Source organism: Scyliorhinus canicula, chromosome 3 (genome assembly GCF_902713615.1).
Source record: "Scyliorhinus canicula chromosome 3, sScyCan1.1, whole genome shotgun sequence".
NCBI lineage: Eukaryota > Metazoa > Chordata > Chondrichthyes > Carcharhiniformes > Scyliorhinidae > Scyliorhinus > Scyliorhinus canicula.
The window spans coordinates 203,641,987-203,663,625 of NC_052148.1; the positions used below are offsets into that span (position 1 = coordinate 203,641,987).

A 21,639-nucleotide genomic window follows, 5' to 3' on the forward strand; every position below is an offset into this window, starting at 1 on the left:
CATGCATGAGGGTTTCCGCAGATGAGCTGAGACAGCAGTGGAGCTGCGTGATGTCACATAAGTTGGGGTAGGCTGACTTAGTTCATCTTAGAGCTAAATATAACAGCAAGTTTGCGAACAGTCTGGTTCAGATTGAGGAAATTGCCAGGCAGAGGGATGGAGTTGCAAACTGGAGAACTTGAGTTTGCACTGAGGACCAAAGTAAACAATTTTGGATACTTAATTGGAGGAAATGTCTGCTCATCCAGTCCTGGATGTCGGACAAGCTATCTGATAAGTTAGGGATAGTGGAAGAATCGTGAAAAGTGGCAGAGCGATAGAAGTCGGTATCATCAGTGTGTTTGTGAAAACTGATGCTGTTTTCAGATTCTGTCGCTGAGGCAGCATGTAAATGAGAAACAGGCGAGGGCAACACCAGACTAGCGGTGTAGAAGAAACCGAGCCATTGCAGCCAATTTTCCGGCTATGATTAAATAGATAATAAAACTAGGCATATGCAGTCCCAACCAGCTGGACAATGGTGAAGGATGGTGTGTTCGACCATGTCAAAGGCTGCAGGCAGGCCGTGAAACGGCATCTCACCCATGCCACGTTAACATCTGAAGTCATGTAACATTGATGAGAGCCGTTTTGAAACTGCGGCAGATGTGGAACCTTAACTGGGGGTGGGGGGGGGGATCAAACCTGAACATTAATTTTGGAGGCAACAACACATTCAAGACCTTTGGAGTGGAAAGGCAGGTTGACAGTTTGCAAGATCAGTGGAGTCAAGTGTTGGATGGTGAAAAGAGTGGTGATGACAGTAATTTTGAAAGAGGGTTGATGATTAGATTTCAAGGAGGCCATACATAACATGGCTAATCTGCAGGGAATGACTCACTTTCTGACCCACATGCTTCTAATTTTCTTCTTGGAGTGCACAGCAATTGTTTAAATACACGGCTCTGTTAATTTTTTTCTGGGAGGCCATGCATGCACAATAATGTGAAGGGGTCAACTTGTGTGCAGCCTGTGTGGAAACATTTAGGTTGCTGTGCGACAACACAATTTAGGGAGAACATTGTTTCTGACGCCCCAAAACCTTTCTACCATTTATAAGCACAAGTCAGGAGTATGATGGAGTACTTTCTATTTGTCAAGACAAGTGCAGCTCTAACAACAATCAAGAAGCTCAAGACAGCCAGGACAAAGCAGTCCTCTTGATTGGCACTCCCTTGACCGTCTTTGACATTCACTATCTTCACCATTGGTGTACAGTGTCTGTAGTGTGCATCATATACAAGATGCACTGCAGCAACTTGCCAAGGTTTCTTCAATAGCGCCTTCCAAACACACAACCCCTACCACACAGAAAGACGAGGGCAGTAGGGGCATGGGAACATCACCACCTTCTTGTTCCCACTGACTTGAACAAGATGTCATTCCTTAATTACCCTTGAGAAACTGATGATGAGTTACTGTTGGGCAGGGAGTTCGAGAATTTATTCTGGAAACTCTGCCCAACATGCACTTGCCACCATTTTCTGAAACACACTTGAGGATGGGCAGTAAATGCCGATATTGCCAACGATGCCCACATCCCATGAATGAATAAACAGTCTCAAATCATTTGGCCTTCACAGCAGATGTATTATTAACTGCAGCCCGGTTTAAAGCTACCTTTAAAAGCTTGCAGTCTCATGTGGATGGCCTGGTAACTTAAAGCTTAATTTCCTGTTTTTATTTTTAGTTACAACAAAACCCAAGCTGCTGCCGACTCTCCGAATATAAAAAATTAACAATGTTAGTGCAGAGCTCTCTACACATTCTAAAAACAGCACGTTACAATCTACAGGCTCATCATACTTGGAGAGCAGTAACTGTAGTATAATGGCGCCTTTAGGTCGCCTAATAACCAAACGTTGGCCTCGGACCAATGTATCCCATTTATGAATATAGTTCAACTACAGTGTATTAAATCAATGTACATTTCTCAATGTTGACCTCAAAATACAGGACTCAAGAAAATAAACTATAATATCAGAAAACGTTGATTTTGGATAGTATGGCAGCACCACCACCAGAAACAAATCGGTATTGCAGCTATTTGCATTGTGCATATTTTAATATATTGGACACAAAGCCTTTTATGTTCTCTAAATGTTAAACTGATTTTTAAACAAATTCGTTCACAGCTGGGTGAGAGTTGCTAGCTCGGCCAGCATGTATTGCCCAATCCTAATTGCATTTCAGAAGGTAATGGTGAGCCATCTTCTTGAACTGCCGCAGTCTATGGGGCATAGGTTCAACCACAGTGCTGTTAGATAGCACTTCAACACCACAACAGCAAAGGAATGGCTATATAATTCCAAGTCAGGACTGGTGTGTGGCTTGGAGGGGAACTTGCAGGTAGCAATTTTGCCATGCATCTGCTGCCCTTATCCTTCAAGGTGGTAGAGGTCATGAGTTTGGACGTTGCTGTTGAAAGAGCTGCGGTGCATCTTGTACATGGTATACACTGCTGCCACTTTGTGTCAGCGGTGGAGTGCATGTTTAAGGTGGTGGATGGGTTCAGTCATGTAGGCTGCTTTGTCCTGGATGGTGCCAAGCTTCTTGAGTGTTGTTGGAATTGCATTCATCCCAGCAAGTGGAGAGTATTTCGGATACAAATTAGTATTCCTGATTTGAGCCTTGTAGATGGTGGACAGAATTTGGGGAGTCAGGTGATGAGTTACACACCGCATAACTCAGCCTCTGACTTGCTGTAATGAGGTCAGGAGCCGAGTAGCCCTGGCGGAACCCAAACTGAGCAGGTTACAGGTTATTGCTGTGCAAGTGCCACTTGATAGCACTGTTGGCGGCCCCTTCTGCTGATGAATGCTGATAAAATCTAATTTTGCAATGGTGACTGAAAGGATACACATTCCAAAAAAGGATACACATGATTACAGGAGAGTTGGTATGTGTCTTCTATAATTCCTTCTTCACTGATATCCACAAATATTTTCTGACCACATACAGCACAAATGTCATCAGAGAGATTCCTGGATGGCATTCTACCAAAGTTATAGAACTGCAAATAGAAGTCACAAAACAATATCATTTAGCATATGAAGCAAAATACAAAAGTCTTATTTTTTTTAAAAATAGATAGATTTCTTGCTGTACAAATGTTACTTACTCCAATAGTGGAGGCCATATAGTCAGAACAAATCTCAGCAAAATCTCTTCCCATAACCCCATAATACAAGCCATAGAACAGCAAAATTACGCCAAAATCCATTGAGTCTTCTGTCTTTATTCTACGTTCAATGAAAAAGAAAATTGAGCCATCAACTTTTCAGCTCCAGTGGTTAATAGAAAAGATAACATTGTAACCTGTGGCTCAATTGATGATGTTGCTCTTTAGATGGGTGCATCAGAAGCAACGTGCCCAATGCTGAATTTTGATCCTTGCCTAACAGACAAAAACAAAATTGTCCTACAATTTTCATAAACTGTCCTGACTGATATTACTGTAGTGTCTATAAATGCTAAACTTGTGTCAACGTCAGTTTACTTAAAATGTACAGATTTAAAGCACGTGTAATAATTCTAAAACCATGTGTTTGATTGCATATAACTAGTTGGCCTCCATTAAGAATTTATAAGTTCTGTACCCAAAACCAGACAATGAATGAGAAACCACATCAAAAAGCATCTGCTACAAGTATACAACACTGCAATTTGATCTGAAAGAAAAGGTAAAGCAAGTTGATTCACTGAAAAGAAATCTCATGACAGAATCAACACTTGACTGAATTCTGTGGCTGAAACAAGTATAAAATGTGAGCCGCTATGCTTTGCCTTTATTAACAAAGAGTAAATCGTGTTAAGTTCCATACCTGAAGAATAAATTGAAGCCAAATATTGTAAACATTACAGCCAAATATCCCACAATTCCCACTGCATAACTTAGTTTGTAGATGAGAAGGAACCATTTGTAGACCATCCTGTTGATTTAATATAAAAATAAAATTCATGAGTAAGACATTTCTATTTGATTTTTGACTAACAAAAAGCAGACATGAACTCTACAATGGTCTGAACCTTGAGATGTGAAAAATCTTAAAGCATTTAGAATTTGCACAATAAAACCACAACAATGAAGCAATTACAAAATCTGGTCACAAAAAGTGGAAAGAATGTACATTTTATACACTGCATGTGAGTTAAAAACAGCAGTATGCTACAAGTGATGATTAAATGCACATTGTATCAGACTTTGACTCAATTACGATGAATCTTTGTAATCCTAACAGTATATGAAATGGATGTGTAATAGCGCTTTGCTGCCAATGGAACTGACAATGACTTGATACCAAAGTATCACAACCCAAGTTATCAGAGCTCCCTATCGAGGCCACAGGGGGATCTGAAAACAAGAAAGCTTGGAATGAGTATCACTGATTATAAACATCATTACTTATTGAAACCCAAGGCAGTTTTGGAGATCTTGCCACCTGGCAGTAAGTGTCCATCGTGGGATTTTATCATGCAATTTGGTTATTCACAGAAGGATCTAATTATTTAGAAGGACAATTATTTGGGGATACAGTACGTGATGATTTTCTTCACTGTAATTATCTCATCACCAGTAACATATCTATTTTAGATTGATCACTATTGATGTAGAACAAGATTTAAGATTCTTTGACTGTGTTCCCAAATGTCTCTGGTTAATGGAATCTGATTGACACTTTAAGAATGAAATAGATATAAAAAAAAATAACCATTCAGTGAAAAAGCAAAATCAGGAGAAATTTTAAGCAAAGTGTAATATTTATTTTTTCTAAAATATCTTAAGAATGAATTTCTCATTGTTAGGATGCTACATTTGTTTGAATTTTGCAGTCAGCAGCAAAGCAATGTTGCTTGCACTCATCTCGAGAAACGCTACCTCCTTTAAGATCTCTTTGGCATGGACTGCCACTTGCTTGATCACAATTTGAATCTGGTGCAAAGTTATGGGGATCTTCTGATATCCAGCAACAGTGATGTCATCATGGAATGAAGCACCCTTGAAGCATTTTCACTGACAGCAAATTAGAAAATTAAAAGCACTGATTACCCTTTATTTATAAAAATTACATTTTTAGATGGCAAAATAAATGAATGCTTGGATTAAAATGAAAGCTAACTTTAAAAAAAAAATGCATATGCAAAATGTATCCTAATGAAAAAATTTGACATGTCGCAAATAGAAAATCAGTTTTTCCTGGCCAACAAGTTTGTTTAGCAGCCATCAGAGAAGTAATGATGGAGAAAGCTGACAGTTTTGTGTCATTACCACTATCTAGGCCAGGGGTGGGCAAACTACGGCCCGCCAAAGGTCTTTATGCGGCCCACCAAGTCATTAAAAAAAAAAAAAAAAATTTTTTTAAATTATTTTTTTTAAGGTTAATGGTGGGGGGCTTTTGGGTTACTTATTGGTATAGGGTGGTACGTTGACTTGAGTAGGGTGATCATTGCTCGGCACAACGTCGAGGGCCGAAGGGCCTGTTCTGTGCTGTACTGTTCTATATGAGGCACCCAGAATCATAACCAGGTGAAGTAATTATTTTACTTAATATACTATGCGGCCCTTTAAAATTGTGAATTTCTGAATGTGGCCCTTGCACGGAAAAGTTTGCCTACCCCTGATCTAAGCCATTATTTCTGCATCATACTTGCAGTATTGGTGCAAGGCAGTGTTAATTTCACAATAATGCAAAACAGTTGTCACCTCCAAACATACTCTCACCCATCTGTACCTCAAACCTCCTCAGCTCTCCTGCTACTTCACCCCCACTCCCAGCACGGTAGCATGGTGGTTAGCACAATTGCTTCACAGCTCCAGGGTCCCAGGTCCGATTCCCGGCTTGAGTCACTGTGCAGAATCTGCACATTCTCCCCATGTGTGCGTGGGTTTCCTCTGGGTGCTCTGGTTTCCTCCCACAGTCCAAAGATGTGCAGGTTAGGTGGATTGGCCATGCTAAATTACCCTTAGTGTCCAAAATTGCCCTTAGTGTTGGGTACTGGGTTATGGGAATAGGGTGGAGGTGTGGGGTTGGGAAGGGTGCTCTTTCCAAGAGCCGGTGCAGACTTGATGGGCCGAATGGCCTCCTTCTGCACTGTAAATTCTCTGTAAATTCAAATGCTTCTAACTCTGCCTGTGAATAGCCCTCCCTTTGCACCCCACTCATTACTCTGCCTACAGATGTCAGTGCCCTGTGCTCATGAATTCTGTGCCTTGGTTTTCATTCACCCTTCCCATTACACACTTCTTGAATGAAATGAAATGAAAATCGCTTATTGTCAAGTAGGCTTCAAATGAAGTTACTGTGAAAAGCCCCTAGTCGCCACATTCCGGCGCCTGTTCGGGGAGACTGGTACGGGAATTGAACTGTGCTGCTGGCCTGCCTTGGTCAGCTTTCAAAGCCAGCGATTTAGCCCTGTGTTAAATCATTCCCTTTGGGCTGGTTTCTTTGGACCAGCATCAATTTTTTTCTACTTTATTACACATCAGTGAACTGCCTTATAGCAATTTTATATGTTAAAGATACTACATTAATACCTGCTGTGCAATAAATCTAGTGTCAGGTCTCCAAACAGAAACATAAGCTGCACACTAATCAGGATTATAAAAGATATACGAGTGTGTATTCATTTTTAGACTGGAATGTGGGAGTCATTTACTATGCTCTTTTCTCTCGATGGTTCCTTTATCTGCCACATTCCTGGGCCATTGAAGCCTTCAGTTTGCCAAACTTTCCTTGAAATTTTCCTCCTCTTCTATTCCACTGTAAGCATTTCTACCTTCTTTAGACACATCTTTGATTTCTATATTTGCGTCATTTTCACCTCAATTTGACCTGTACTACAATCAGCTTTATCATTTAATCACCATCTTCACTTTATCATAACTTTCTCCCTTCTGGAACTTCTGTTGGCGGCCATGAGCTGAACAGTCGCACAAAAGGTGGCACTTTCTTGGGAACTTCTTACCAGGCACTTTTAGATACCAATCGGATACAAAAACGCAACAAAATCCCCCCCAACCTCACACCCCACTAACAACCAACCAACTGAAATACAACTGAAACAGCCGCGGAGCCAGAAAAATAATAAAAGCCGAGAAAGGAAAACCCCAACCTCAGAATGAGGGGACACGCAGGGCAAGGCAGAGTGGAGCATGATGGACCGAGCAGGGCTGCCCACAAAAGAGCCAGTCCACCTGGCGATGGAGCTACCCTCAATAGAACTATAAAAGAGTACCATAGGTTGGCCAGGAGGTCAGCTATTAAAACCGCACAGGCTCTAATAAAGGAGGCGATAGAAAGAACTGAGCAGAGACTGGAGACCCAGGAGGGGACAGGTGCTAGACCTGGAGAAAGCGGCCACCGACCAGGGCTAGCGGATCGCCTCACTCCAAACTGAGGAGGCAAGGTTGGTAACAACCCAGAAAGTGCCCAAGGGGAATGTAGATGACCAGGAGACCAGGTCCTGTCAACAGAACCCGAGAATGGTCGGGCTCCCAGAAGGCTGGAACCCAATAGAACAGTGTTCTTCAAAGTCGGGGGCGCGACCCGCGGGTGGGTCGCGGGCAGTTGTCGGGAGGGTGGCGGAGCCGTTGTCTGCGGTGCTCCCGATCGCGCAAATCCCCACGCAGTAGCCGGCTTTTCATAACACTGGCTGCAAGCAGCCGCGAACATGTTAAAAAATAAATTCCGCCGCATTGCGCATACGATAATCGGGCACGCATGCGTAGTGCAGTCACTATTTTTTTAAAACGGTTTCTGCTTTTTGTTTTACAAGTTCTGTAATGATTTTTATTCATTTATTCTATTTATTTAATTTTTATTTTTTTCATTTATTTTTACAAGTCTTTTCCCATCTAAAAAGCCCGAGGGGTGGCATGATCTTCCTCCAAGAGACACACCAGAGGTAGGCGGACCGACTGAGAGCAAGAAAAAGCTGTATAGTGCAGGTGAGGGCCGGGAATGGCAGGCTAGACACAGTGACAAATAAAATCGACAAAGCCTTTGCGACCTTCTACCGGGAGCTGTTCGCCTCAGAATTATAGAGTTTACAGTGCTGTAGGAGGCCCATTTGGCCCATCGAGTCTGCATCAGCCCTTGGAAAGAGCACCCTACTTTTTAAAAAAAAATGTATTTTATTGCAAACATGTATCAAAACAGGTTGCAACGAACAAATACCTCGGGAAACATGCTTCCCGACAATTAACTATACAGTCTGTACAGATTTTTCCTCTTTTTCACTCCCGCTTCCCCCCGCGGCGAACGGCCCCTCAAACACGGTCACAAACATCCCTACATTTCCTCATTCTGAAGAGCCCCTTAACTCATACTTTATCTTCTCTAATCGCAGGAAGCCGTACAGGTCACCAACCAAGCCGCTACCCCCGGTGGCGATGCCGACCACCACTCCAGCAAAATTTGCCGCCATGCAATCAGAGAGGCGAAGGCCAAGATTTCGGCCTTCCTCTTTGCCATGAGCTCCAGCTTCTCTGAGATCCCAAATATCGCTACCAACGGGTCCGGATCCACTCCTCCTCCACTATCCTGGCTAAGACCGCGAACACTCCCACTGAGAATCTTCCCAATTATTCGTAACACCAAAACATGTGCACGTGATTCGCTGGCCCCCGCCCATACCTCTCACACTCATCTGCTACCCCCTGAAAGAGCCTACTCATTCTCGCCCAAGTCATGTGCACCACCTTAAACTGTATGAGGCTCATCCTTGCACATGAGGAGGTCCCGTTTACCCTACACAGTGCCTCACTCCATGCTCCCCAAATGATCTCCCCCTCCCAACTCCGCTTCCCATTTCTCCTTGATCTTCACCACCCGCTTGCCTCCCTGCTCCCCCAGCCACTTGTATATATCCCCAATTCTTCCCTCCCTTTCCACATCTGGGGGAGCAGCAGTCGCTCCAGCAGGGTGCATCCCAGCAATCTAGGGAACACCCTCCAGAACTTTCGCGCAAAGACCCTAACCTGCAGATATCTGAACTGAAAGAGGACCCTACTTAAGCCCCTCACACCTCTACCCTATCCCCGCAACCTGGTAACCCTACCTAACTTTTATTTGTTCACTAAGGGGCAATTTAGTCTGGCCAATCCACCTAACCCGCACATCTTTGGACTGTGGAAGGAAGATGGAGCACCCAGAGAAAACCCACGCATACATGGGGAGAAAGTGCGAACTTCACACTTCACCCGATGCTGGAATAGAACCTGGGACCCTGGAGCTGTGAGTCAGCAGTGCTAACCACTGTGCCACCATGTCGCCCCAGAGGGGGACTCGAAGATTAAATGGTTTCTCGACAGGTTGGATATACCAATTGTGGGGAAGGAAAAGAAGCAGAGACTGGAAGCGCCACTAGGACTGGGGGAGGTTATAGTTACAAACTTAGCCTGAGCAAGAGCAAAATCTTCCCCATGAATCCCGAGGGGGTGGGGAGAGAGGGAGAAAGAGAGAGAGAGAGAGAGAGAGAGAGAGAGAGAGAGAGAGAGAGAGAGAGAGAGAGAGAGAGAGAGAGAGAGAGAGGGAGAATGAATCATCAAATCTGGGGAAGCTGCCGTTCAAGCTGGCCCAAACTAAATTCCGATGCCTGGGGATACAGGCAGCTCACGATTGAACACTGATCCACAAGTGGACCCTGTTGAGCCTAGCGGAAGAGGTAGAGAGAGACCTGCGGAGGTGGGACTTGCTCCCACTCTCCCTGGCAGGAAGAGTGCAGACATTAAAAATGAACCACTGCCAATCTTTATCCCCACGGTCTTCTTTCACCAAGGTAGATGAACTAATTATGGCATTTGTGTTGGTGGCAAACAATCTCAGGATCCGTAAAAGCGTCTTGAAAAGAGGGAGGAATATGAGAGACCTGACACTACCGTCCGTCCTATTCTACCACTGGGCGGCGAACGCAGAAAGGATGCGAGTGTGACTGAAAGTGCCAGAGGAGGAATGGGTGCAAATGGAGGAGACATCCTGTATGGGGACATTGCTCTGAGCACTGGCCACGGCCCCCCTCTTTCCCCCAGCCAAATGCCGAAGAAATGTTGGTGGTAGCCACGCTTAAGACTTGGAACAAGCTCGGGCATCACTTTAATCCAGGTGCAATGCCTGCTATGACTCCCATCTGCAAAAATGATAAATTCACCCCGGCAACAATAGATGCCTCCTTTTAAGACGTGGAGACAGGACAAAGGTGTACTCACAGTTGGGGACCTTTACCTAGACAGCAGAGTAGCAACCCTGGGGTAACTAACAGAAAAACTCCAGCTCCCAAAAGGGAACAAGCTTCGATACCTGAAACTGAGGAACTTCCTCCACAAGGTGACCGCAACATTCCCCCAACTACCCAGACACACCCTACTGTTTGATGGCGAGGTAGTCGTGGAGTCGAGAGGAGAGTTGGTGGTGAGTTCTGAAATTACCCAGGATTAGATAGGATTTTTCTGTTTTGCATTATTTTTGGTAACTATCCAGCTAAGTATTTCGGATCTGTCTAAAGTACCCAACTCTACTTCAGAATCAGAGACTTTTGTGGAGGTTCCTCGGAAGCAAGGGGAGTTCAAACTTCCTGGGAAATTCCCACACAGGTCAGTGCTTCAGGACCTTTGTGGGATCTAGATATATCTTGGGTTGAAAATTCCAGCTCCGGCAATCCGAAGTCCAGAAGTCCTAGGATTAACCCGCCCAAGATGCTGCCTTACCTACTGTGTGTTTCTGGCATGATCTGTTTATTTTAGTTTTCTAGTATCCACAGTATTTCGCTTTTGTTTCGTATTTAATTCATGGTCACATCTTTTTTAGGAATGCCCAGTTTGAAGAGCTTCTGCTATTTTCTGCTAACTTTTTCTTTGCCTCTTTTATCTTGCTCACCTTACAGTGCTACCTTCTTCCTTTTTTGAATTGTGTCTGCTAAACCTTGTTTCCACACACACATTATTTTTCTCATTTACTTAGACCATCTCTGATTTTACCTAAGAGGTTAGACAGTGCTACACAAGATGACTGACAGAAATAAACATAGAACAATACTTTCTGACGTGTCAATGGTCTAGAGTTGAATAGGTTGCCTGGAAGCGTAGTTGAAAACAGGTTACTGGCCTCATCTGAAAAACAATTAAATGCTTGCATGGGAGGACAATGGGGTTCATATTCTGGAAGGGCAAAAACAAACAAGCTGAAAAGGCTAATTCAATTGTAGCTATACTGTGAATATGGGGAGGAAACAGTCTTAATTCAGCAACATAAGTCCCAATTACAGTGGGGAAAAATAATTACTTGGCACTGGAGAAGGAATATTCCCATCAACTGCTGCTCCACTCTTCCCCTGATGAGATATTTAAATGGCAATTCTCCACACTCTAATGTTGATTTAATACTGGAGGAATTTGGGCATAATGAAGAAAGCTAAGAGAGCTTTAATGTGTGTAAGGGTCAGAACTATCAAAAGTAAGAGCTGAAGCAGAAAAACAGATAGCATTAAATGCTGTTTGAAATAATAAATGAAGATAGAAAAATGTACTGTGCATGCCAGTCAACTAGAAAGTAATAATTTTGGTAAAAATGTTATTTGACTCTTTTCTTGCGTGTTCTGGATTTTCTTTGTAGCAGAGGGCATCATCGCTTGGATCTGGTATAGGGGAATGAGCCTGGACAGGTGGTTGCCGTTTCAGTAGAACATTGAGGGAGTCGTGATCACAATTCTGTAAGTTTTAGGGTACTTTTGGATAGGGATGAGGGTAACCCTTGCGTTAAGGTGCTAAACTGGGGAAAGGCAAATTATGATAACATTACACAGGAATTGAAGAATTTGGATTGGGTGCGGTAGTCGGACGGTCAATCAATATCGAATATGTGGGAGTCTTTCAAGCGACAGTTGATTAGGATTTAGGAAAGTCATGTTCCTGAGAGAACGAAGGATAAGTATAAGTATAGGAAGTTCAGGGAGCCTTGGATAGCGAGAGATATTGTGAACCTCATCAAAAAGAAAAAGGAGGCTTTTGGACGGTCTAGAAACATAGGGACAGTTGAAACCCTTGAGGAGTAGAAAGAAAGTAGGAAGGTACTTAGGTGGGAAATTAGGAGGGGTCATGAAAAGTCCTTGGCAAGTAGGATTATGGTGAATCCCAAAGCATTTTATTCATATGTAAAAAGCAAGAGGGTGGCCAAGGAAAGAATTGGACCACTTAAGGACAGTGGGGGGAATCTATGTGTTGAGTCAGAGGAAATGGGCGAGGTACTAAATGAGTACTTTGCATCAGTTTTCACCAAAGAAAAGGACTTTGTGGAAGATGATTCTTGGGTAGGGGGTGTGGACAGTCTGGGTCATGTTGACATTGCAAAGGAGGTGGTTTTGAGTGTTTCAAAAGACATTAAGGTAGATACGTCTCCTGGACCAGATGTGATTTACCCCGGAATACTGAGAGAAGCAAGGGAGGAAATTGCTGGGGCCTTAACTGACATCTTTGTATCCTCATTGGCTGTAGGTGAGATCCCAGAGGACTGGAGAACAGCTAATGTGGTACTGCAGTTTAAGAAAGGTAGCAGGGATAATGCAGGAAACTACAGGCCGGTGAGCCTCACATCGATAGTAGGTAAATTATTGGAGAGAATTCTCAGATACAGGAATTATACCCATTTGGAAACAAATGGACTCATTAGCAATAGACAGCATGGTTTTGTGAAGAGGAGGTCATGCCTCAAATGTTTTGAGGAGGTGACAAGGAAGATTGATGGGCGGTAAATGTTGTTTACATGGACTTCAGTAAAGTCTTTGACAAGGTGCAGACTGGTACAAAAGGTGAAGTCACACGGGATCATAGGTGAGGTGGCAAGATGGATACAGAACTGGCTCAGTCACAGAAGGCAAAAGGTAGCAGTAGAAGGGTGTTTTTCTGAATGGAAGGTTGTGACTAGTGGTGTTCCACAAGGATCTGTGCTTGGGCCTCTGTTTGTCGTATACATAAACGATTTGGAGGAAAATGTAGTTGGTCTGATTAGTAGGTTCACGGATGACACCAAGGTTGGTGGAGTGGCAGTTAGTGTTGAGGATTGTCAGAAGATATAGCAGGACATCGATAGGTTGGAGACTTGGGCAGGGAAATAGCAAATGAGTTTAATCCAGACAAATGGGAGGTAATGCATTTTGGTAGGTCTAACTTGGAGCGGAAATATACCGTAAATGGCAAAACTCTTAGGAATATAGGAAGTCGGAGAGATCTGGGCGTTCAAGTCCACAGATCCTTGAATGCAGCAACACAAGTGGACAAGGTAGTCAAGAAAGCGAAAGGAATGCTTGCCTTCATTGGACGGGGCACTGAGTATAAAAAAACTGGCAAGTCACACTACAGTTGTATAGATCCTTGATAAGGCCGCACTTGGAATATTGCGCACAATTCCGGTCACCACACTACCAGAAGGATGTGGAGGCTTTAGAGGGTGCAGAGGAGGTTTACCAGGATGCGCCCGGTTTGGAGAATGTTAGCTGTGCAGAGAGGCTGAATACACTTGGACTGTTTTCATTAGAACAACAGAGGTTGAGGGGCGACCTGATAGAGGTCTACAAGATTATGAGGGGCACGGATAGAGTGAATGGGCAGGCACCCTTTCCCAGGGTGGTGGAGTCAGTCACCAGGAGGAATAGGTTTAAGGTCCGTGGGGCAAAGTTTACAGGAGATGCGCGGGCAGAGTTTTTTTTTTACACAAAGAGTGGTGAGTGCCTGGAACCCGCTGCCAGATTATGTTGGGGAAACAGATACATTAATGGTGTTGAAAAGGCATCCCCACAAATACATGGATGGGGTGGGTGATGGAACCATCAATTCTACGGACACGTGCTGGTAGGATTAGAATAGCGGTTTTAATAAACTTACAACAGAGCCAGCCTGTTCGCCGTTGAACTTTCGATGAACTGGCTGGCTGGCTCTGTGGCACGGATCTCTTATACAGCAGCTCCAGGGGGAGGAGTTCTGGGCGGAGCCAAGGGGGGAGCCCAGTACAAACTCTCGAGTACTCCCAGAGCTACTCCCCCTGGTGGTCAGGTAGTGCAACTGCACTTACAATATCGGTACATATATACAATGGGAACAGAGTGACATTGGTAACTTATAATACCGTGTGAATCTCATTCGCCACATTCACCCCCTGCGAAAAAAATCAAGTCCGGCGGGGGTGGTGGCTCACAGAGTTAGTCTGTCCGGTGGACGAATTGTTCGTTGCGATCTGCGGAGCACCGGGGTTGCAGCCTCTTGCGGTAGCTGGGTGGGTGTTGAGAGCTGGGGTACGATGGCAGGCTCCGGGGCCGGTCTCGTCCAAACTTCATACACGTCTGGCTCGACCGGAGACTGGGGGCGCTGGGGGCGGGCTGGTGCTGGCGCGTGGAACAGGTGGGGCGAGCTTGCGGGATCTGGAACGCGAGGGGACAGCAGCATAGGGAACGGGGTAAGGGGTTCCTCAGTGGAGGTGGGGAGGGGGGCTGGATCCAGCGGGTGCCAGGTCCCGAAGGGATACTGTGTCCTGGAACTCCACAAATGCATACTGGGGGTTGGAATGGAGGAGGCGCACCTTTTCAACAAGGGGGTCGGTTTTGTGCGCCCTGACGTGCTTCCTCAGGAGAACCGGGCCTGGTGTCCTCAGCCACGCTGGAAGTGAGACCCCCGTGGTAGTGCCCCTAGAAAAAATGAAGAGCCGCTCGTGAGGGGTTTGATTGGTCGCTGTACAGAGGAGTGACCTAATTGCGTGGAGCACGTCTGGGAGGACTTCTTGCCATCGGGAGACTTGGAGTTTTCTAGACCGGAGGGTCAGTAGGACGGTCTTCCAGACCATCGCGTTCTCCCTCTCCACCTGCCCGTTCCCCCTGGGGTTGTAGCTGGTAGTCCTGCTCGAGGCGATGCCCTTGTCGAGCAGGTACTGACGCAGCTCGTCGCTCATAAAGGACGAACCCCGGTCACTGTGTACGTAGCTGGGGAAACCAAACAGGGTGAAGACACGATGCAGGGCCCTAATGACTGTGTAGGAGGTCATATCGGGGCATGGGATGGCGAAGGGGAATCGGGAGAACTCGTCTATGACGTTGAAGAAATAAATTTTCTTGTTAGTGGAGGGGAGTGGCCCTTTGAAATCGATCGCAAGGCGTTCAAAGGGCCTAGAAGCCTTGACCAGGTGGGCCCTGTCTGGTCTATAGAGGTGCGGTTTGCACACTGCACAGATCGGGCAGTCCCTGGTGACCGCTTTTTCCTCCTCGTTGGAGAAAGGCAGGTTTCGGGCTCTGATGTAGTGGGCGAGCCGGGTGACCCTTGGATGGCAGAGGTCATCGTGGATGGCGCATGTCCCGTGGAATAGGGCATCCGAGGGCTCGTTGAGCTTCCCCAGTCGATATTTAATATCATAACTATAGGTGGAGAGTTCGATCCTCCACCAAAGGATTTTATCGTTTTTTATTTTGCCCCTTTGCGAGTTGTCAAACATAAAGGCAACCGATCGTTGGTCGGTGATGAGGGTGAACCTCCTACCTGTGAGATAGTGCCTCCAGTGTCGGACAGCCTCCACGATGGCTTGCGCTTCCTTCTCGACTGAGGAGTGTCAGAGTTCTGAAGCGGATAGGGTACGGGAGAAAAATGCAACGGGCCTCCCTGCCTGATTTAAAGTGGCTGCTAGAGCTACCTCTGAGGCGTCGCTCTCAACCTGAAAGGGAGTGGATTCATCCACCGCCCGCATGGCTGCTTTGGCGATGTCCTCCTTGATGCAGTTGAAGGCCTGGCGCGCCTCAGCTGACAGGGGAAATCGTGTGGCCTTAAAGAGCGGGCGGACTTTGTCCGCATATTGAGGGACCCACTGGGCGTAGTATGGAAAGAACCCCAAGCACTGTTTGAGGGCCTTGGGGCAATGAGGGAGGAGGAGTTCTAAGAGGGGGCACATACGGTCCGGGTCTGGGCCCAGGACGCCGTTCTCCACGACGTAGCCGAGGATGGCCAGTCTGTTTGTGCGGAAAACGCATTTCTCCTTGTTATAAGTGAGGTTTAATTTCTGTGCCGTTTGGAGAAAACGGTGGAGGTTGGCGTCGTGGTCCTGCTGGTCATAGCCGCAGATGGTAACATTGTCCAGATACGGAAACGTGGCCCGCAGCCCGTACTGGTCTACCATTCGGTCCATTGCTAGTTGGAACACCGAAACCCCGTTAGTGACGCCGAAGGGAACCCGGAGGAAATGGAAGAGCCGGCCATCGGTCTCGAATGCCGTGTGGTGGCGGTCCTCCGGGCGGATTGGGAGCTGGTGCTATGCAGACTTCAGATCCACCGTGGAAAATAGCCGATATTGGGCGATCTGGTTAACCATGTCTGCAATTCTGGGGAGGGGATACGCGTCTAGGAGCGTAAAGCGATTTATGGTCTGACTATAGCCGACGACCATGCAAAATTTTTCCCCGGTCTTGACGACCACCACCTGAGCTCTCCAGGGACTATTACTGGCCTCTATGATCCCCTCACTGAGCAGCCGTCGGACCTCCGATCGGATAAAGACCCTATCCTGTAGGCTGTATCGCCTGCTGCGGGTAGCTACTGGTTTGCAATCTGGAGTGACATTGGCGAAGAGAGGAGGGGGGAGATGCGCAGCGTGGCTAGGCTGCAGATAGTGAGTGGGGGCAGGGGCCTGCCGAAGCTGAGGGCGAGGCTCTTGAGGTTGCACTGAAAATCCAGGCCTAATAAGAGTGGCGCGCAGAGGTCGGGCAGGACATAAAGTTTAAATTTCGAATAACTAGCGCCTCGAATTGTGAGTGTAGCGACGGTGCGTCCTTGGATTTGGACTGAGTGGGAGCCCGAAGCGAGGGCGATAGTTTGGCTCACAGGAAAAATAGGAAGCGAACAGCATCTTACCAGCTCTGGGTGTATGAAGCTTTCGGTGCTCCCGGAGTCAAAGAGGCATGGCGTGCTGTACCCGTTGATCTGGACCTCTGCCATCGAACTTCGTAAGTGCTTGGGGCGGGATTGATCTAGGGTGACCACGTTGAGTTGCGGGCCGAGTGATGGCTGCCCGGGGAAGTCGTAGTCTTCCAAGTGGGCGTCCGGTCGAGTAGATGCCGGTACGTTCTGGCGAGCTTGATGGAGGATCGCTGCGCTGAGTTGCGGGCTACGTGATGAGTGCCCGGGGAAGTCGTAGTCTTCTGATGAGCTATCTGAGCATGGAGATGCAGATGGGGCCCGTGGATCGCACTTGGTGAGCGGCGAGGAAGATGGCGTCCAAGATGGCGGCCCCCATAAGTCGCATGTGGCCGGCCGCATGGTGGGGGTTTTCCAAGATGGCGGCCCCATGGATCGCAGGTGGCGGGAGGGGGCGGAGTCGGGGCATAGGCCGCAGCGTTTCGGGCCCCGCGGGACCGCTGGTGCTGGGAGCGATTTGTTCTCTCTACTGGGGAGTTAGAAACTGGGGCCCTTTTCGCGAGGCACACTCTGGCATAGTGGCCTTTCTTCCCGCAACTGCTGCAGGTCACGGATCGGGCTGGGCAGTGCTGCCGCGGGTGCTGGCTTTGTCCACAGAAATGGCAGGCTGGGGCAGCTGAGTAGCTGGCTGGGGCAGCAGAGTGACTGGCCTTGGCAGCGCGGTAGCTGGGGGGCCGTGCGGCACAGGCCTGCGGGAGTTGTTGGTCGGGGGCCCATGATGAGGTAGCGGGGTCCGCGGGAAACGAGGTGAGGCTGCGGAAGGAGACTTCCATAGTGGTGTCTAAGTCCTGGGCCCCCTTTTCTAGCAGTCTTTGGCGCACATAGTTCGATCTAACGCCCGCTACGAAAACGACCCGCACAGCAAGCTCCCTATGTTCAGCCGCGGTAACGGCCTGATAATTACAGTCATTAGAGAGATTGTTCAGTTCATGTACAAACTCGGCTAGCGTTTCTGTAAGCTGCTGACGGCAAGTCGCAAACACTTGGCGTGCATAAACCTCGTTAACGGGCATAACGTACATTTTGTCCAATATCGCCAGCGCTGCGGTGTAAGAACCGGCCGGGTTTAGCTGTGTGGAGATTCTGTGGCTTACCCTCGCGTGCAGTAGGCTGAGCTTTTGTTTCTCCGTTGTTTCAGCGGTGCTGGCTTCTGCCAGGTAGGCCTTAAAACATCTCAGCCAGTGAGAGAAAATTTCTTTAGCCTCTGCATCCTGCGGGTCGAGTTCTAGGCGTCCGGCTTGAGGGCTGCTTCCATGATTTACTTTGACTGTTTCGTAAGTCTATTAAATTGATGGAACCATCAATTCTACGGACACGTGCTTGTAGGATTAGAATACAGTAGTCCCCCGTTATACCACGCTCCGCAATACCGCGGTTCGCGATATACCACGGGGGGGCTTATGGACCCCAACTGTCAGTTGTGTCAATTTCAGCGGCCGGCTCACTTTGATCCGGAGAGGGAAGCTGCTCTCTCACTGAAACAATCAGCCGGCCGCTGAAATTGACACTGCTGGCTGCTCTCTCCCTCCAATCAGAAACATTAAAACTTAAAAGTTGGATTGGAGGGAGAGAGCAGCCGGCAGTGTCAATTTCAGCGGCTGGCTGATTGCTTCAGTGAGAGAGCAGCTTCCCTCTCCGGATCAAAGTGAGCTGGCCGCTGAAATTGACACTGCCGCTGCTCTCTCCCTCCAATCCAACTTTTAAGTTTTAATGTTTCTGATTGGAGGGAGAGAGAGCAGCCGGCAGTGTCAATTTCAGCGGCCAGCTCACTTTGATCCGGAGAGGGAAGCTGCTCTCTCACTGAAGCAATCAGCCGGCCGCTGAAATTGACACTGCCCGCTGCTCTCTCCCTCCAATCAGTACCCCAGCAGCCACAGCCTGTACCTCAGCAGCCACGGCCTGCACCCCAGCAGCCACGGCCTGCACCCCAGCAGCCACGGCCTGCACCCCAGCAGCCACGGCCTGCACCCCAGCAGCCACGGCCTGCACCCCAGCAGCCACAGCCTGAACCCCAGCAGCCACAGTACCCCAGCAGCCACAGCCTGAAGCCCAGCAGCCACGGCCTGTACCCCAGGAGCCACAGCCTGTACCCCAGCAGCCACAGCCTGAACCCCAGCAGCCACAGCCTGAACCCCAGCAGCCACAGCCTGAACCCCAGCAGCCACAGCCTGTACCCCAGCAGCCACAGCCTGTACCCCAGCAGCCACAGCCTGTACCCCAGCAGCCACAGCCTGTACCCCAGCAGCCACAGCCTGTACCCCAGCAGCCACAGCCTGTACCCCAGCAGCCACAGCCTGTACCCCAGCAGCCACAGCCTGAACCCTAACTACAGAGGGGAGGGGCGATGTGAGACCATGCTGGTCTTGCAGAGGCCCGTATGACCTCCTCCTGTGTTCTCTGCTCTCTCCCTCCAATCTGCCGGCAGTGTCAATTTCAGCGGCCGGCTCACTTTGATCCAGAGAGGGAAGCTGCTCTCTCACTGAAACAATCAGCCGGCCGCTGAAATTGACACTGCCGGCTGCTCTCTCCCTCCAATCAGAAACATTAAAACTTAAAAGTTGGATTGGAGGGAGAGAGCAGCCGACAGTGTCAATTTCAGCGGCCGGCTGATTGTTTCAGTGAGAGAGCAGCTTCCCTCTCCGGATCAAAGTGAGCCGGCCGCTGAAATTGACACTGTTTTAATTAGATCCACGATGGGGGTTTTAAATTTATTTAAAAATCTATGCTAGCGCTTCCCATTGGGAGTCTACGGAGGTCTGACCTCTCCCCCCGCCCCCCGTAGACTCTCAATGGGAAGCGCTAGCATAGATTTTTAAATAAATTAAAAACCCCCATCGTGGATATCCGCGGCTCGGATGCAACGCGGGTGGCTGTCTTGGACCCCAACACCCGCGTTATAAAGGGGGACTACTGTAGCGGTTTTAATATACTTACAACAGAGCCAGCCTGTTCGCCGTTGAACTTTCGATGAACTGGCCGGCTGGCTCTGTGGCACGGATCTTTATACAGCAGCTCCAGGGGGAGGAGTTCTGGGCGGAGCCAAGGGGGGGCCCAGTACAAACTCTCGAGTACCCCCAGAGCTACTCCCCCTGGTGGTCAGGTAGTGCAACTGCACTTACAATATCGGTACATATATACAATGGGAACAGTGTGACATTGGTAACTTATAATACCGCGTGAATCTCATTCACCACAGTGGATATAGTGGGATACGGCATGAGAAAGTGCTGAGGGTTTAGACCAAGGGTGGTATCATGACTGGTACAAGCTTGGAAGGCCGAAGGGACTGTTCCTGTGCTGTATTGTTCTTTGAATCAAACTTTGCTATTCAGAATCACAGAATTGGAACGGTGTAGGAGGTGGCCGTTTGGCTCATTGTGTCTGCATCAGCTCTCCGAATGAGCAACTCTCCTAGCATTTCAATACCACAGCTGGACAGCTGGTTTGTAATGCAGAACAAGGCCAGCAGCACGGGTTCAATTCCTGTACCGGCCTCCCCGAACAGGCGCCGGAATGTGGTGACTAGGGGCTTTTCACAGTAACTTTGTACTTGTGACAATAAAAGATTATTGTATTATTTTATCATGGGGATAAATTTGTACTTCTGAACTTCAGTCCATGTAAAAAAAGTGATTTCATGAACACCAGAAAACTGGTATAAAAGCAGATTACTGCGGATGTTGGAATCTGAAAAAACAGAAAATACTGGAAAATCTCAGCAGATCTGACAGCATCTGTGGGGGGAGAATGGAGCCAACATTGAGTCTGAATGACGCTTCGTCAAAGCGAGAGAACTGTGAGATTTATACTGTTGGGGGGGGGGCAATGGGGGCTGGATAAAGGGCCAGCAATAGATGGAGGCTAGGGAGAGATTGACAAAAGTGTTGTGGACAAAAAGACAGAAGAATGTAAATGGTGGCGATCATGGCTAAGAAGGATGCTGTTAGTGGCACAAGAGATCAGAATATATTGATGGCAGAACAAAGTACATTCAGAGATCAGAAAGTGTTAATGGCAGAACAAAGGAATAATCTGGAACAAGGAACAGATGACCGTACTATGTTGGAGTGGGGGTAGGGGAGACAATGGTGAGGGAAAAACAGATCGCTGGAAGAAATGAAAATAAATTGATAAGAAACAAATGGGGTGAAGGTGTAGGGGAGAGTCTGCAGTCTGAAGTTGTTGAACTCAATATTAAGTTCAGAAGGCTGTAACGTGCCAAAACTGAAATCTTTTGGGGCAAAGGAGTTTACATTTCCTCTGAATCAGTAAAAGCACTTTATAGATTGTAACACATTCTATGCCCAAATCAGAACTATATGTAAATCAAATGCTGTTGATGACGTTTATGAAGTAATTGGCGTATATTCCATCTGCAGAAGCTGATCAATTTAAAAACTGACTGAAAAATTGGAAGAAAAAACAAATAACTTCTGAAATTAAAATTACTTCAAGTAGATTTTATTATTTTGATCACGACCTTCCTGGATGGTTATTCTCTATACTTTAACTTGAGCAAATTGTTTCCACTTATGGCCAGCTATTTGGCATTGTTTCAGAATAATTTTAGTAAGGTTGAAGATCAGCCATGATGTTCGTGAATAGCTGAGCAGGTTAAAGTCATAGAGTCTACTCTTGATCCTATTTCATTTGTTCCTATGCCT

General features: G+C 47.2%; 1 protein-coding gene across 1 annotated transcript in view; it reads right to left on the reverse strand.

The window, feature by feature from the left end:
* rnf175 (ring finger protein 175) overlaps nt 1–21,639 on the reverse strand; it is a 73,647-nt gene that overhangs the window by 19,346 nt on the left and 32,662 nt on the right. The window contains exons 5-7 of the mRNA XM_038792033.1: nt 3,864–3,971; nt 3,161–3,281; nt 2,919–3,052 (exon numbers count right to left, since the gene is read on the reverse strand). Coding sequence (XP_038647961.1) covers nt 2,919–3,052; nt 3,161–3,281; nt 3,864–3,971 — 363 coding nt within the window. The remainder of the gene's footprint in view (nt 1–2,918; nt 3,053–3,160; nt 3,282–3,863; nt 3,972–21,639) is intronic.